Raw genomic sequence first — 16,086 nt, 5'->3', positions numbered from 1 at the left:
AATACAAGTTGAAAATATTTCAGTCAGGGGGCAAAGAATGTAAAATGAGTTGCATTTTGAAAATATAGTCATGAAACAAAATGGACACAGCCTGAACATTTCTTGCGCATAATATGTATGTTACTACTACAGGTGTTTTCTAGAGCAACAGCCACCTCAATGAAGCAACTAAGAAGAGTAAAAACAAACTTAATCGGTTTATGGTATATTTCATGCATCTTCAGCCTTTGAAAAAATTTCTTCGTGGCCAAACTTGCATTTAGTTTCTGTCAACAAATGTAACTGAAAACTCCACAGCCGACAAATATCTTGCATTTCAGCAAAGAGAGCAGGAAAGACAGAGATTGAATCGCAAAATCACAATTTATATCACAAGAAAACTGCGGTCTGTTTTATATACAGCATTTTTTTTTCTTAGGTTCAAGAAAGAACACAACAAAAAACCGCGTGATTACCTCAAATTTGCTCATTAACTTTTTAATTATTAAAGAGAATGGCATAGTTTATTTAGAAAGTTGTTGGGCATAATCGAAAGCCGCCAAATTGTCTAGTGGAAATTAATGCAATTGCGGTTTGTGTAGGTGAGCCATACGGCCAGGCGAGCATTAGGTCCAAAAAAGAATGCAACTAAAAATCAGAGTTGGGAAGTACTTTGAAGGGCAACTCCGCTTCATTTTTGATATTTAGAAAACTATGTAGCCCTCTTCAGTATCATATAGGAAGACCCCATGTCAAATATTACGATCTAATTCCGTTTATATATTTAATAAACTGGCCAGCAAACCTTCAAGCAAGCCAAATCGCCGAAATCTGCCAACTCTAGCGTGCGGCGCGAGGCGCAATCACCAGCGCAGTCAATGCCACGGAGATGGAGCGGCCAACGTTGAGTCTCTATGTCAGAGGCATGCATACATCATTCTCACGTTTTGTTTGTTTTTGCTTCTCAGAGCGAAATTGAACAATGACGTCATGAGTTTCTCCTCCCGGTGTTGGCTGACTGGGCGTTCACGTGATCACCGTAACACGGATGCGCCTGGGATGCACTACCCTGCGCGCTTATCGGTCTGTTTCTCCGCTCCTTTTCTCCTCTTTCGTCTTCTCCCCTTCTCCCTTGCCCCCAGGCCATCACCGTTTACGCCATGCGGAGCAACCTGCTTGCGTCCAATAATAATAAAAAAAAAAAAAAAAAAAGACCTTGTTTGGTTTTTTGCTTCCTTCCGAACGTCACAAGACCACTTGGTTCGACGTGACGTGCCATGACTCTGACGACCCAAGACCAATGTTGCCTGCCGCAACCGAAGTTTCGGTTTCGGTATTTGCTGATGTTTAAATTAGGATTACACAAATAATATTCCACATTTCGCGAATCGGAAGACGTAGAGTTGTTTAGTAGTGCTTTGTGAATGTGAATCACATGGAAGCCTAAATTTTGCGGAATTGAGCGAAGTTGCCCTTTAAGTACATTGTACTTAAAGTACTACTGCAAGTGGGTTTAGGAAACTTGTACTTTACTTGAAGCACATTCTCCGAGTATGTACTTGTACTTTATTTAAAGTATTTTTTTGGTACTTTCCGAGGGAAGTATTATTCCCGATTTCAAAGTACATTCCCCAAATTTGATTTTGTTAAATTTGTGTCATGAAATGATGCTTTGTCAACTCCGAAGAAATACTGAGAGGGATATTCTACTCTCACCAGAAACGAGAGCAGACGACGCATCGCTCCCTTTGTTCTGGGGGCGGCTTTCCCATAGCTTTTTGAACTCTAGCTTCTTCTCAGTTGGTCAGCCCAAGGAAGGAGGTTTAAGATATGAGGAGAGTAAAATTAATCATAATCTAGCGCCTGAGACTGTAGTACGGAAAAAATTAAAATTTCAAGTCGAAGTAAAAGACAACCGAGGAGAACGTCACTATGTTTTGAGACATTCTCTTTTGTCTTTTCCTTCTATTTGAAAGTTTCTTAATTTTTTCACACCCCAATCTCAGGTGTCACATTATGATTAAACGTCACGAGCTCGCTTGCACACTCACTATTTTTTTCATTAAAGAGAGGACACTCCTTTATGAGAAGATTGCTTGCGAAAGCTACGGGGCTGACGTCATGGTTTCTCCTAGTATGTTTAACCCCCTTGGGTGCAACAATCCAGTACAAAGAATGCCAAATTCAGAAGACGGACTTCTGAATTCAGCTCCATTCCAGAAAATAACTACTCTGTGGCCACTTGACTTTATCAAATATTCGCCTCTGTTTTTGAAAATATAGGTCATGCACCCCTGATTACCCCTGGGCAATGCATACCAGTTAAAAAAAAATCACTGTATAGGGGAATGAAAGGGCATCATGAAAGATTGTGTTAAAATACTTTACTTTGAAAGTACCTTGTATTTATAGTACTTTGCTTCAAGCACATTGCACCCAGTGTACTTACTACTTTACTTAAAGTACATCACGTCTCATATACTTTGTACTTTACTTGAAGTACCGTTTAGATGTACTTTACCCAACACTGCTAAAAACCGATTGATTGCCTAAAACTCGCTAATTAACCTTTTAATTATAAAAAAAAAAATGGCATAGCTTCTTTAGAAAGTTGTTGGGCATAATCGAAAGCCACCAAATCGTCTATTCTTAAAAAGATGTAACACTAATATACGGCGTCCTGAAAAACCGCCTAACTGGGGCACGAAAATATAGTTCTGATTTGATGTCGCCTCCGTCTTCGGGTGGCACGGCCCAACGCCATGAAGCCAAAGCGATAAATCATACCCATCGCCGTGACAACGCCACTGCAGAAGGGGCAAGATAAGAAGGCTCAGCTCCCTTTGCGAGGAGCGCGGTGGCCAAAAAGATTGCGGCAACACGATTCACATCCAAATGAAGTTTTTTAGGACGCTGTAGAATACTTCACGTGCATTACATCTCTTTAAAAATGAATGATTTGGTGTTTCTGATGACTACAAATAAGGCACAAACCGCAATTGTGTAAATCTGATGCCTTTTTAAAAAAATATGTAGTCGTTAAAAAAATCACCCCTTATAACCACGATTGTAAGGCACTTTTTTTTACAGCCGGCAACATCATTACGTCATTAAAAAAGAGACATTGACCACAGATCATGCACAGCCACTGCTCTTTTTCGTACGAGAATTAGCAAACATTTGATCTCAAATAAAATAGATGTAGCATTCAACCAATACGGGTTGTTTACTTGATTCAAATCAATATTTGATTTGATTACAATTATTTTGTACCCGCACACGCCTACTTCATTCCCTAATGAGCCAAGTGATAATTAAAATGTTTTTCATCATGTGAGGTTAAGAATTTGTTGTTAACGAATTATTAACGATCGAAGCTATACAATTACGCAGTGGAGGCAGATCTAAAGATATTCAAAATTGTTCTGAGCTATCATACACAAAGAACTTCTCAAGCTTCTTGCTGTTTGGGGCCTTTCCTACATGCAGTACCAATAATAAAGCCAAAACCTTATAGAGGAGACCACCTCTATCGACACAACATTTTAACACAATCTGAAGCGTGTAGTGCGTACGGTGGAAAAGAGATACCGGCGAGCAAACCATAGCGTCTAAGGTCTCCGAGCCTCATGCAGGATAATGCTGCGCCTAACAAAGTCACTTAGGTCGTATATCAGTAAGTGAGCGTAGATGAAAGACAAAGCCTACAAAATTATGAAGAAAATTAATTTCTAGCTAAAATAGTGCTTATTACGTTTGAGAAAAATTTTTAAAAATTTGATTGTCTACGCACCAACATGTCCGTGCACCGAAAAGTCTCTGCAGCAAAAAGTCCATACACCAAAATGTCTGTGAACCAAAACGCCCTACAGCGAAACGCTCTACACCGAAAAGTGCTAGACCCACTACGAATGGGATCCTCCGTCACCTCTGCCGGTCCCCGAACCATAATGATTCAGAACCACTGGTCTATGGAACGCGATCCCCGAGATACTGAAAAACGCCACTTGTACTCCTGCTGTCACCATGAATTTGCCTAAACAACGAAAGATGCCAAATCGGAGGTTTATAACAGAATTGATACTGCAATGACTACTTCTTTGAACAGAACAAGTTATTTGTGTTCTCATCACAGCAAGAATCGTTCTCTAAACCCATGCGAAAAACAGCCTGTGTTCTCACCACAGTAAGAATCGTTCTCCAAACCCATGCGAAAAACAGCCAATCGAACTCGTTGGGAAGAGCAAGTGCCAAGCTTGCTCAAAGCAGCTCCTCGGGTGGTTCAGCTCCTTGTCGCGGGTGTGCCGGCTGGCTTCTGGATAACTGTTTCAAATCCTTCAAGTTTTCATTGCCACCCGCCCCCCCCCCCCTCCCAACCTCAAACTTGCACAAAAGAGATCAGAAAGCCGGCCAAAAAAAAAAAATAGGTCGGAAGATGGCAGGGAGGAAACAAGAGGTGATTTCCTCTTTTCACATTGTGGCGATAAAGGAAGTGAGGGTTGGGTTCCTTCTCCCTCCTGGCGGGCCGGCCTTTAACATGGGAGAACGAAACTGGCGGGTATGCAAAGTGAGCTTGGTTCTCAACTTTAGTTGTGTATAAAAAATGGTAACTGCATATTCGGGTTTATTTTGTCGAAAGTCATGTGGAACTATGGTAGCTATTACATTAGGGACTTATCGTAGGACGTCAATGTCGGATTGCAGGCCCCGCGCAAGCTCAGTCCACCCTCAAAGTGACGGCTCCCCCAAGCAACACAAAACTCTTGCATACTCTCGTGTGTGAAATACGAAAAGTTCCTATTAACGTGACAAGTAAGCATAGCTGCATTACTGAATCATGCAACAAGATAGAGAAACAATAATTAAACCTGTCCTCCACACACCTGCGACTCATGCTTCTCGCGATCTTTCATGAATCACCCCCCAGGAACCAAATAAAACTTTTCGGGAGACAGATACCTTTCTGTTTACTATGATGCTGTGGCATTTGAGTACCTCTTGCATTCGGTACATGACTTTACAAAACATGAGGCCAGCACGACAAGCGCACCAGCCTCCCGCATCGTCTGCTCCTCGTGCTGCTAACAAGTATGGGCGTGCTTCGGCAGGGGGGGGGGCGGCGCTGCGTATGCGCAGCAAAACTTCAGCCGCACAGCCTTATAGCTCCCACAAAGTACTTTTCCCCATTTGTTCCCGTCATGAGCGCTCAACGTTTTCACCAAACATACTCCGAACTCTGGCAAAGGATGGTACCCGACGTTCGTTGCTTGCACGCATAATTGGTACAAGTATTGCGTAACTGCTGGTGCCTCGTTCGAAGTCTTCCACACTGGAACACGGCGCCCACAGAGGGCCCCTGTACTACTTGCCATGCAAAAGATGAAGCTGAAGGCGACCGAGGCCAGGGTGCCACCAATGAGCCTGAGCACGGCGTAAACGACCAGGATGTTGAGCAGCGAGTGGTAGACGTTGAACCCTGAAAAGCCGAGCCAACAATGACATTCTGCCCAAACCCTTTGCAAACTAAAACCTCTGAATGAAAGCCATGCTTCTCATTCTTATCGGTCAAGGCGACAATTATAATTTGTTGCCAAAAAAACAATGCGGCTGCACGGGCACGCACCGTGTGCATTTGGCGCATTTCTCACAGCTCGCAAGAGAGATACATAGAGGGGCTTTAGTGCAAACTGCTCAGCCATAAGGTTTGTGAGAGGGGGCGGCTGAGAAAGAAATCAATGCGAAGCGCAAGTTTGCTTCCTTTGCAGGGATTGTGAGAACATCAGAACGCCGAGCTCTGATTGGCTCTGATTGAAGGATGGCGGGTAGACCTCAAGGTGTTATTGCTTTGAGGTCTACTTACTATCCTTCAGTCAGAGCAAATCAGAGCTGGCCGTTCTGACGTTCTCACAATCCCTGCAAAAGAAGCAGACAAACTTGCACCCTCCACTGCTCCAAATGTGCCAATGCGCTCCTTTAAAGGGTAACTACAAAGAAAAAAATGTACTTTTTTAAAAAGCCTAATCGGGACAAGCATCACAAAACAAATGTTCCGCGAAAAAAATATTTTTTTTATCAATATTTACGCCACAGGACGTAATTTAGTCGGAGTTAGAACCTCTCTACATTTGAAACTCCCGCTCTTTCGACCCCCGCGGAAGAGGAGTACGCCCCGCCCCTCACTCTCCTCGCGTTGCGGAGTTGAACGACGCAGCGTCTCGACTTCCGGTAAGATCTGGCAACAACGCACGGCGGCGGTATTGTTTTGGTTTGACGCGGTTTGCGAGCACATGTAGCGAAGACGTGACCGGAGAAGTGCCCCTGTGATGTTCCCGGAAGATGGAAAGTATCATTCGTAATCGTCGTGCGTGCTTTGAAAGCGAAGGGAGTCACAGAATCCACGAGTGCGCAACCACAAGCCAAGGTTCACGACAGCGCTGCGTTGGTTTCAGCGATCTCGATCTGTTTGGTGCAACACGGCGGTGCAACAAAGAGCTGAAACGTTTGTGGTGTGTGTAATGCGGTGCTAACAAGGAGCGCAAATTGGTTGTTGTGGGGTTGACGTTCAACCAGTTCAGTCCCGTCGTCGTCAGCTGATCCAGTCAAACTGGTCCGGGGGGACGCAGCGAGCGTTTTTAAAAGTAAATCTCCTTCGTTCTGTTTCAAAATGTGGAAGTTTCCCGACGCATACCGTGAGTAAAAAGCTGCGGGCGTTTTCAACAAAATTACGTCGTTTTAATTGAACAATCAACTCCGAATTGTTGTCCTAAATCTGCCGTTTTTATGCTTCGTGTTGGACTGCGTTTGCACAGCGACGTGTTGCATCGTGCGGTGTGAATAAATTTGGGCACGATTTCGTACCTGCCTACAGATGCATGAACTGAGACCACTTTTTACACGGACGTTAGGTGCACACGGGGCGAATCTCAACGGCCTCCAGAGCGATAAAACGAGAACGTAACTGGACACGTTTGTCGCTACGCGAACGCGCGATTGCCTTCAGCCAATAGCATTCCTTTCGGGGCGAAATGGCTGCTGGAAGGCTCGCTGTCGGGATCACTCATCTGACATCTCCGAAAAGTCGGTATTTGCACGCGCAAGCAAACAAACAAACAAAAAAGCACGCTAACCCAGCAAAGAGGAAAACGAAAGAACCGCGCTATGAAAGTCAAAACCCCGCGTCGCTTCCTATCACTAACACCTGCGACAGCTACTAAACACACACTACTTCACTTCAAGAAGTCTCACTCAAGCACCTGGGTCAGCTCGTAACACTTGTCATTTCAGCGAAACGGTTAGTCGAGGTAGGCGAGACAGGCGGGAGCAGAGACTTCGGCGGCCATGAAAGAATGGCGAAGCTTTTGTTTGTTATGGTATGAATCCAAACGGAAGTGCCCGTCTTGTAAACATTTTGTAAAGATTAATAACTCTCATCACATGGGCTATTCTTTAAACGTAAAAGTATGCCTTTCAAAAGAAAATTGCAACATATAACAAAGGTTTAACAACCAAGATCTAAGCTGTCAATCAAACTCTTAGCCAATGAGAAGTATAGCAGCCGATTGGTATTCAACGTCACGGAATATCAACTTCGTGGCGCGCGATTCAAAACGGACGAAATAGCCGCAAACTAAAATCGGTCTCGCACAATAAATATTGCTCTAAAAAATTTTTTTTTCTCGCAAAAAAAATTGTTTTTTGACATGCCTGACCCAATTAGGCTGCTTACAAAGAAACTTTTTTTTCTTTGCAGTTACCTTTTAAGGGGGGGGGGGGGGGGGGGCAATGGTTACTACCTCAAAAAAAAAAAAAAAAAGATTCCTTTAAAAAGAGAAGTTTCTTTTGAAAAAAATATTTTGTTTACATCTAGAGACTATTCCTAAAAAAATTTATTTATTTACAATGCACAGTTATTTTTTTATAAATTATTTTCGGTCCACTGATGCTAAAGAACAGGTAGAGGTTCGAGCACTTTGAACGTGTTTTTCTCTGTTCCACTTTTTATAAATTTCACTTTAGGAAAACTACTGTCTGGTAACAAGACAAAAGGAAAGGCCCACTCATTGCTTTTCTTTACTGGAATTTAATCGGAAATGCAACGGTGGCATTTTTTTTTTTTTTTACTATGTGAATGTCTTTTCTAAAAGATGTTAAGATTTTGTCGACAACATAAAAGGCAAAAAATGTATTCGATTTTTCCATGCGATGTTAGCATAAAATAAATTACTTTTAGGAATTTTGCTTTCATCGTTGCACTCTCCAGGCATTCTGCTGCATATCTAGTGAAGAAAAACGTTGGGAATTACATAAGTTTTCTAACGATAGTTTTCCTAAACAATATCAAAACGACTATAATTTCTCTCACAATTCATGTGCACAAATGAAACTTTGCACTGCATTCTGCCTCACAACGGCAAGTACATCCAGTAAATTGTATCCACATTAAGCCAGATGTTCAACAGTTGACCCTTTGGTAGCATCCTCCCTTAAAGGGGGGTACAACGATTTTAAGATTGAAAGAATTTGCATCTCATCATTTTTACGTTGTTTATCGTGTCCCGGAGGATAGAGAAAACATCTCCTCCATTAAAAAACGTCACGATTCCGCTGCATAATTGCAAAGCAAAAGTCTAGCTTTTCCCCTACCAGCAGCCGCAAGCGGCAGTTGAAGGAACTACGGTGAGAAGATTATGTAACGTTGCTCGGCTCCAAGCTGCAACATAACGCCTGCTAGTGTGTGCAGAGAGAGGGAGAGGAAACGTCCTCGGAGAGAGCACACGGGAACCTACGCGGCACACCGAATTACGTCACAAGGTGTGCAACCAGGTGTGACCCCGAAGACTGGGAGGGAGCTGAGGGGTGCCAGAAATGCCAATATTTATCTTTTTTTTACACAAGAACTAGGACACGCAGGCAAAATCGGTTTTCTGTTCTTTACTTCAGAAGTGTCAGAGGGCAACTTCCACATATTTATGACCGAAGTCCTGAAATCGTTGCACCCCCTCTTTAAGTCTGGTAAAAGACAAAGACACAACTAACTAAGTTATAAGTAGTAAAAATGTCAGGGCAAACGCAACTGAAAGAAAGAGGGATTAACTAACTCGTTGTGAGAGGAGGATAGAGGCCCGATGTACTAGAAATGAACTTCAAAATGGTGGATACTTGGGCTAGTTGGTGGTTGCTATACATAATTAAACAGCGCACAAGGAGCTTGCCTGTTCTGTCTTCCTTTTCTGTCCCTCTCCTTGTGCGCTGTTTAATTATGTATAACTCGTTGCCCGTTGTCTTCTGTGAAAGATGTTTTTTGCCCGCTCCCAAGTTCTCGCTGGTGAAAACGGAGATACATTCCCAAAAATGTAGCTACCACCAGAGGTTTATATTCAGATATAGATATTTTGCCCACAAGGTTTTGCTTTACTCACAAATGCGGACGCCAATTACGAAAGGGCTGATTTTGATGCCTCCATTTTGGGATGGCACAATTCTAAAGTCTCCGAAAATTGCAGTCAAGACTCGCTGCTCCCAGAAAACCTTTGCTCAGATAAGCAAAGGCTCTCCGAGGCATTGCCATGGATTCTTCAGCAGCAACTCACAAGAAGACCAGCAGAATGGCTTGTTTACAGTAAAGCTTCTTTCAAGTGATTCCAACTTAAAGCTTTGACAAGGTTCCAACAGATTGCATCCTTCCGAGGCATGTACGCAACCTTCTTTTCTCTCTCTTCCAGCATTAACAATGATCATAACAGTTAACCTGTATAGTTTCTCATCTCCCAAAAAGTACAAACTATATTTGCCAGTTTATTTTTGCTGGGAGAATATTCCTTATATCTGCTGTTGAAAAGTTAAAAAGACATTATTAATCATGACCATCATATGCGAGATCAATTAATGGTGAGCTTTTTTTGGGGCTTCAGCTTTTGAAGTTGTACACCTACTGCTTGCTACCCCTCGCTTGTTGACGGTCGGGCTGTTTTGCCTGCCCACTTGCTCACGTGTGGTACAGCGTGAGACACCGTCAGCATGAACAACGAAGGCCTGTTCCTTATAGTATCATGTACACCGTATTACCACCGCCAGACAGATGAAACAAGCAAGTTGCCGAAGTAAGTTTAAAACTGAAAGAGTGCAGACGTCTGTGTTCCCACCTTCCGGTGTTTTTGTTCTTTCACTTTGAAGGTCACCAAGTAAACCCACTGCAACCTATACAAGCAACATTAGCTCGAAATCAGCTATTTACGAGGTAGTTAGTTAGAGCACTAAAATTTCTACAGAAAGCAAACTAGAACCATCTCTTTGTTTTGTTGTCGTTCCATTTGTGCTAACTCTTCCTTTCACACATTTAGACAAATTAACCTCCATAGCACTTATGTCGTAAGCCTACTTGATAGTAATTGAAATGCTGTGATTGGATTACTGTAATTGAACTGCTTTTCAGGGTAATTTGAAATTGCAACTATTTATGTTTGACTAAAATAATTGTAGTTGGGAGTGAATTAGTTTTCAACCTCAGTAACTCCACATTTTTAAATACAATTATACTACTAATTTCTTCACAATTTCGTCATGCTAAAGCTATGCTCTATGAATTGACTAACAGGCAAAAATACACTAAGCACCTGACTCATGATCCTTCTGCCAAATCGTGAGACTTTGAACTCTGCTGGTGTTGCAAAATAATGACAACTAATTTGTATCCTACCCCAAAGCACAACTTCCACATCACGCAATTTTATTTTATAAAACATTGAAGAAGTAAATACAACAAAAGGGCACAAGATGTGATGAATGTAAAATGCTATATCCTGAATCCAGCCAGACAAATAATGTACAGATTTCTGTGTGGAGAAATGCTACTGCATCAGCATAATTGAATATGTGTCTAGTTCTCATAGAAGAATTAAATTACTTTCAGAATGTAATTTATAAATGTGAATAATTGTGTGCCAGTAATATTAATTGTAATAACTACTTTTGGAGCAAGGTAGTTTAATTGTAATTAAATAACATTATTGAAGTGATCAAATATGGTCACAAGGCACAACCTGACCGCCTGACAAATTAGCCTGTTCTGTTACAAAAACTGACCCTGTGTAGTGCCAGCTCTGAGTAATGCCAACACCCACCATAGTTGAAGCAGCACAGCAGCAAGCCGCAAACAGTGAAGTACAGGTGCTGCGACACAGGATTCTTGTTGAGGAAGAAGTTGCGATGCACCAGGGCCAGTGGATACCCTGAAAATGAGGCACAGAAGAAATTAGTGCTCCATGTCCATTGAGACACATTTCTGCAAAAAGATGTCTTGTTTTTGCAGTGCCAAAATATATTTTTCTTTGGGGGCCTTGTTTGGCCTGATCCTGCCAGCCAAGAGGAGCAGGATCAAACCAAACTTGTGGAAATTTTTTTTTAGAAGAAATTTAAATGATTTGCTGACAAAGCACACAACAAGCCAGAGACTCCGCAAGTTTACTTTGTCAACTTGTTTGTTTTACAATTTGAACCGTTTTTTTCTTCGTCGTAATGTGCCATCGACTAGCCCAACTTCATGTCTTGCTGTGGGAGAGTTTGTAAAAGCTTCAATTTAGTTCCCTTGCTATCAAAACAACAAGGATTGGAAATTTTTCTCTTTCACGCTTGCAAGCAGGATCCGCTAAGGTCATCCATTTTATCAAATAAATTTGCATCAATCATTTAAGGTTTAAATGTTTCAAGTAAAGTTCAAAAGACCCATGCTTTAAATAATGAAAAGGATACAAGCAACCCTGCCCAAAGCCAAGGATGTACTCTCACACATCTGATTTCAAGAGGAGAAAAGATAGGGTCACATCAAGATAGCAAATCGTCAATAGGATATGCAATCATGAGCTAGGCCAGGCTTCTTTCTGCCCACACCGAGATAACCGTCGACTGTGTTCTATGTATTCGTTTGCCAGTTTGTTTCACTGCCTGCTACAACGCACACAAAAATCTATTTAAATACAAATCAGCAAGTTAAAATAAATTATCAGTTAGGTAGACTAAGCTACGCTCAAATGCTTTATATCCAATGGTTTTTGCAATGCATATTCGTCAAAACTAGTCATACTCTATCACAAACAACAGCAGACAAAAAGTTACCAGTGCATAGGAGCTTACAGAGTTTCAGTTTACTAGAAGTGAAGATGCTACATTGAAAGATTTTCTGCAGAGGGGGGAAATTTGATGCTCATAAAACATGGCTGAAAGGACTAATAAAGGTCACATCAACGCAACTTGGCCTTGCAATGTTGAACTAACACTTTAAGAATGAAATGCCACAGTGAAGAAGCTGCCACAATTTACATCTTGTTTGTAGCCTACCATTGATAATCTCCTAACACAAAGAAACAAAATTATGATTACATGCCACAGCTACTGTTGTGAATCAACAATGTTATCAACTGAATTTCTTTTTTTTTTTTTACATTTTGCTTATGTAATTATTTGTACTTTTTTTTTTGCCTGCTGACTGTTGTAAGGAGTCAGTTAGCTCTGACAGTTGGTGTGCTTTGCTATAAAAGGTTAAGGTGTGTTATGTCTGTCTTACGGGGAATTCTGACAGTGGATTTGAAGCCGACAAAAGTGCTCCACACATGCAGCTCTAGTGTGGTAAATGCTACATCGCACATGCACGTGCACAAAGATACCAATGAAAAAGCTCTTCAAAATTGCTCCAAATCCACCAGCATAATTGTGCAAAAAAATAGAAAAAAGAGTCATTATTTTTTTTTCTTTCTGCCCCTAACCCTTCCAAGATAGGCCTAGATATGCGACAAAAACAAACCTTTTAAGCTAATTTGTAGATGTGGAAGTATTTTTCCACATTAAAGCAATATGTACACCATCACTGCAATATTACACTTGTTGCCATGAAACTAATGCAGAGAAAAAACGGCGGAATATCATAATCAACTATCACAGACCGAAAAAAACAAACAAAAAAAACAGCTTTTGGAATTTTTGTTTGTTTGAGCACATGTGTACCCAGAGCTGCAACAAATAATGGGTCCCCCTGGACTGCCGTCGAATGTTAACGACGCGAAGTCACTCACAGGTCTTATTGCAGCTAATACTGACCCTCTTTCATTAAATTCAAAGTGCACTGTTTCTGGCAATGTAATTTTTCATAGTTTCATACTTTGAATCTGCCATGTTACTTTGTCTTCTTTTGTTTGTGATTTGCTGCACATTACTTATCCAATGTTATTCTCTAAATGTTGTACATCAGACATTTTCATGTAGTCCTCTGTCAATTTTATTAACTCCCTTATGTTTTATTTTTCCCCTTATTTTACTGTTAGAGATTTTTTTCATAGCTAATGTCGTTGGTTCTTACCTGCTAGCATTTTGTCAATTCTGCTCTCAGGTCCTTTGAGAGCTTTCTGAAAAGACCTAGTGATCAATGCATTTAAGCATGAACAAACTCGACCTTGAAAATATTCTGCGATTTTAAGAGACCGAAGATTCACTCGTCAGTGCAGTGGTATTTTGTTTAATGTTTTCAAACCTGTTTTCAGCAGACCTTCAAGTCTTTATGCCTGAGGGGCAGCAGATGAATATGCATGCGAGTTTCAGACCAAGTATTCCCGGCCCCAGAACGCTCCTCAGGATATTTTTTCATTTGTTTCATATTTTACGATGAGCTGATTTCACCGTGCTGTGCATAATTAAGTTCTCAAGATACATTGGCAGCTGCAACTGCCCATGTGGAAGGACATGAGGAATGAGGGAGGAGTGGCAGGTAAAGGTCACATTACCGTGATACAAAACAGAAAGCTCTGTCATCGGCAAGAGCACAAGGACAAAAAGTTGAAGGAAAACATGGTGATTTTACTTGAGATTGGGGTGGCACTCTTGTGGAGTGTTCAAGTGCCGTCCAACGGTGCTTTATGCCTGCATTTGAGTGCCGTCCTACAGTGCTCCTACTGAGCACAGACGTCTCTTAGTGAAGAACAGCATGCTTTTGGTGTATGGCAGCCGACATTAGTATGCCTACTTCCGCTGCACTTTCTTTGTGTTAAATTTGCCAATTATGAATATACCCAGTCAAAAGTATTAGATAAAACTTGATAAAAAGATATCTGAAAGCCAAAGGATCATATTCCTAGCTCGTTTCGATAGCGCAACGGTTAGCATGCTTGACTGGTAGTGTTTGGTCTCAATCGGATAGATTGTGCACCTGTACAGTGCAGGTATAAGCATACTAGGTGTACATGCCTTGCACACGACATCCATATTGCATCGTACCAGCCGCAATTACTCCGTACCGTGCTCCTTTTCCCTTACCTTCTGCAACATACATTTCGTGCCACCAAATTTGTTCTCGCCGATCCTTGCAGAAAACAAATTCAATGGTGTCAAATGTATGCTACAGAAAGTATGGGGACAGGCGCATGGTACGGAGAAATAGCAGCTGATGTTACGTAAACGCAAGCTCTGTATACATAGCTTGCACTGACGTTACTTAGACAAAATGGGGGAAGGGTGCATGGGAATGTAACTTCTGCTGCGTTTACGAGGCGCTTCTGGCCACCAGAAAGAAGGCCGGACTGACGTCACGTGCAAGCTATGTATAGAAAGCATGCTGCTCACTACTGCAGCATTTGACTCGCTCGTGCTTGGCGATAATACAAATCGGCGGCGAGTGGTTCGAACGGACGACACAAACACAGACAAGTCTCGGTTTTTCAAACGTCGCTGCGTTTGTGTCGTCCTCTAGAAAAACCCATCTCCGGTGAAGTCACCATGTTTAACGTTCATCAGCTCGCTTGCACACTCATTTCTTTTTGTTGTTGTTTTAGTTACACAAAGGTTTCCCCGCAATTACGGGGCACGAAGAAAAAAGTTGCTTCCCGTCTTGGACTGCATTTCCTCGACATCGGATAATTCCGGCGCGGTTGGAAGGAAGAGCCGAGTCTAGTCAGCCAGCCGTGAGCACCTTCCTTCTGCGCCACATTCGGCCAATGAACCCCGAGGAATACGCCGCGCAGCCAACTGGTTTGTCTGAACGAGGAAAAGAGCCGGCTGCCCGGTTAACAACATGGTCGCTCATTCTTATCTCGAGGTGCGCAGCTTCACACGTTCATCTTCTACGCGAACGCGAAAGAAAAAGTCACTGATGCGATCAGAGAACACAGAACTCGGTGCAAACATCGGTTCGCTGTTCACAGGTTTTGGATGTTGCTAGGTGTAATGTAACAGGCGAGCTCGTTTAGGAACCTCGAACGCTACACCGTCAGACGAGAAGAAATAAAGGGACAACATTTTATTCTTTCTTGTCTTGGGGTCTAGATATTGATGCCACTTCCCGCGCCTACGCAAAAGGCGAAGTGGCCGACGAGCGTAGTTCGGTGTAGAGTGGCCGGTGACGCCTCGCTCAACGACTGGAGGCACCGACACGGCCGCAGGGGGCTTAACATCGGCCGGGTCGAACCGGGGCTCCACAGATAGTCGTATTTGGTATTAGACGACGCACAAAGCGCTTACCTGCGAGGACGGTGAGCAGCAAGCGGAACGCCGGCTCCGATGAGCCCAGGTAGGAGGCGAGCTGCCCAACGATGCCCGGCTCGTCCGATGCCGTGGTCATGGTGGCGATGCTCTCACGAGTCCCAGGCCTTTGAATGGACGGGTGGCACCGGGGCGGTCGTCGAACGTCGATCAACGAGGAATACGAGTCAGCTGAAGCGGAGGGGATAACGCCACAAGAGCATGAAGGAAGACAGCACCAACCGTACGTTCACACTCACACGCACTGCACAAGCGGCGCGTACGACTGGTGTCAGCTGGTGCGACTGGTGACTAAATATATGGATAGGTAAAGCAGCAGAGTTGCGGCTCTTTGGCTCTGCAGTTGGCCAGAGCCGTATATTGGGCGGCAACTTGCGCCACCTAAATGGCAAAATTTAGACCTTTTGTTAAAACGGCTGGATACTAAATCGGTAACTAGAAATTGTATGAATGTGTTAGGCGGCAGCTTGCGCCACCTAGCATAAAATCATTTAGCATGGTTAAAGTTTTGCACAAAAAAGCCAGGAACAAAGGAGAGTGACACGCATACGACAGACAAAGAAAATAAAAAAAAAGTACTTAATTTCC

General features: G+C 42.7%; 1 protein-coding gene across 1 annotated transcript in view; it reads right to left on the bottom strand.

The window, feature by feature from the left end:
• Nucleotides 1–15,794, bottom strand: part of LOC8028554 (lysophospholipid acyltransferase 5) — a 38,158-nt gene extending 22,364 nt beyond the window's left edge. The window contains exons 1-3 of the mRNA XM_040223776.2: nucleotides 15,478–15,794; nucleotides 11,100–11,207; nucleotides 5,349–5,455 (exon numbers count right to left, since the gene is read on the bottom strand). Coding sequence (XP_040079710.2) covers nucleotides 5,349–5,455; nucleotides 11,100–11,207; nucleotides 15,478–15,577 — 315 coding nt within the window. The 5' untranslated portion in view covers nucleotides 15,578–15,794. The remainder of the gene's footprint in view (nucleotides 1–5,348; nucleotides 5,456–11,099; nucleotides 11,208–15,477) is intronic.
• Between the last annotated feature and the right edge of the window lie 292 nt (nucleotides 15,795–16,086).

Source organism: Ixodes scapularis, unplaced genomic scaffold (assembly GCF_016920785.2).
Source record: "Ixodes scapularis isolate PalLabHiFi unplaced genomic scaffold, ASM1692078v2 PGA_scaffold1__304_contigs__length_218370807, whole genome shotgun sequence".
NCBI classification, from domain to species: Eukaryota; Metazoa; Arthropoda; class Arachnida; order Ixodida; family Ixodidae; genus Ixodes; species Ixodes scapularis.
This window is presented reverse-complemented; position numbering and strand designations above follow the sequence as displayed.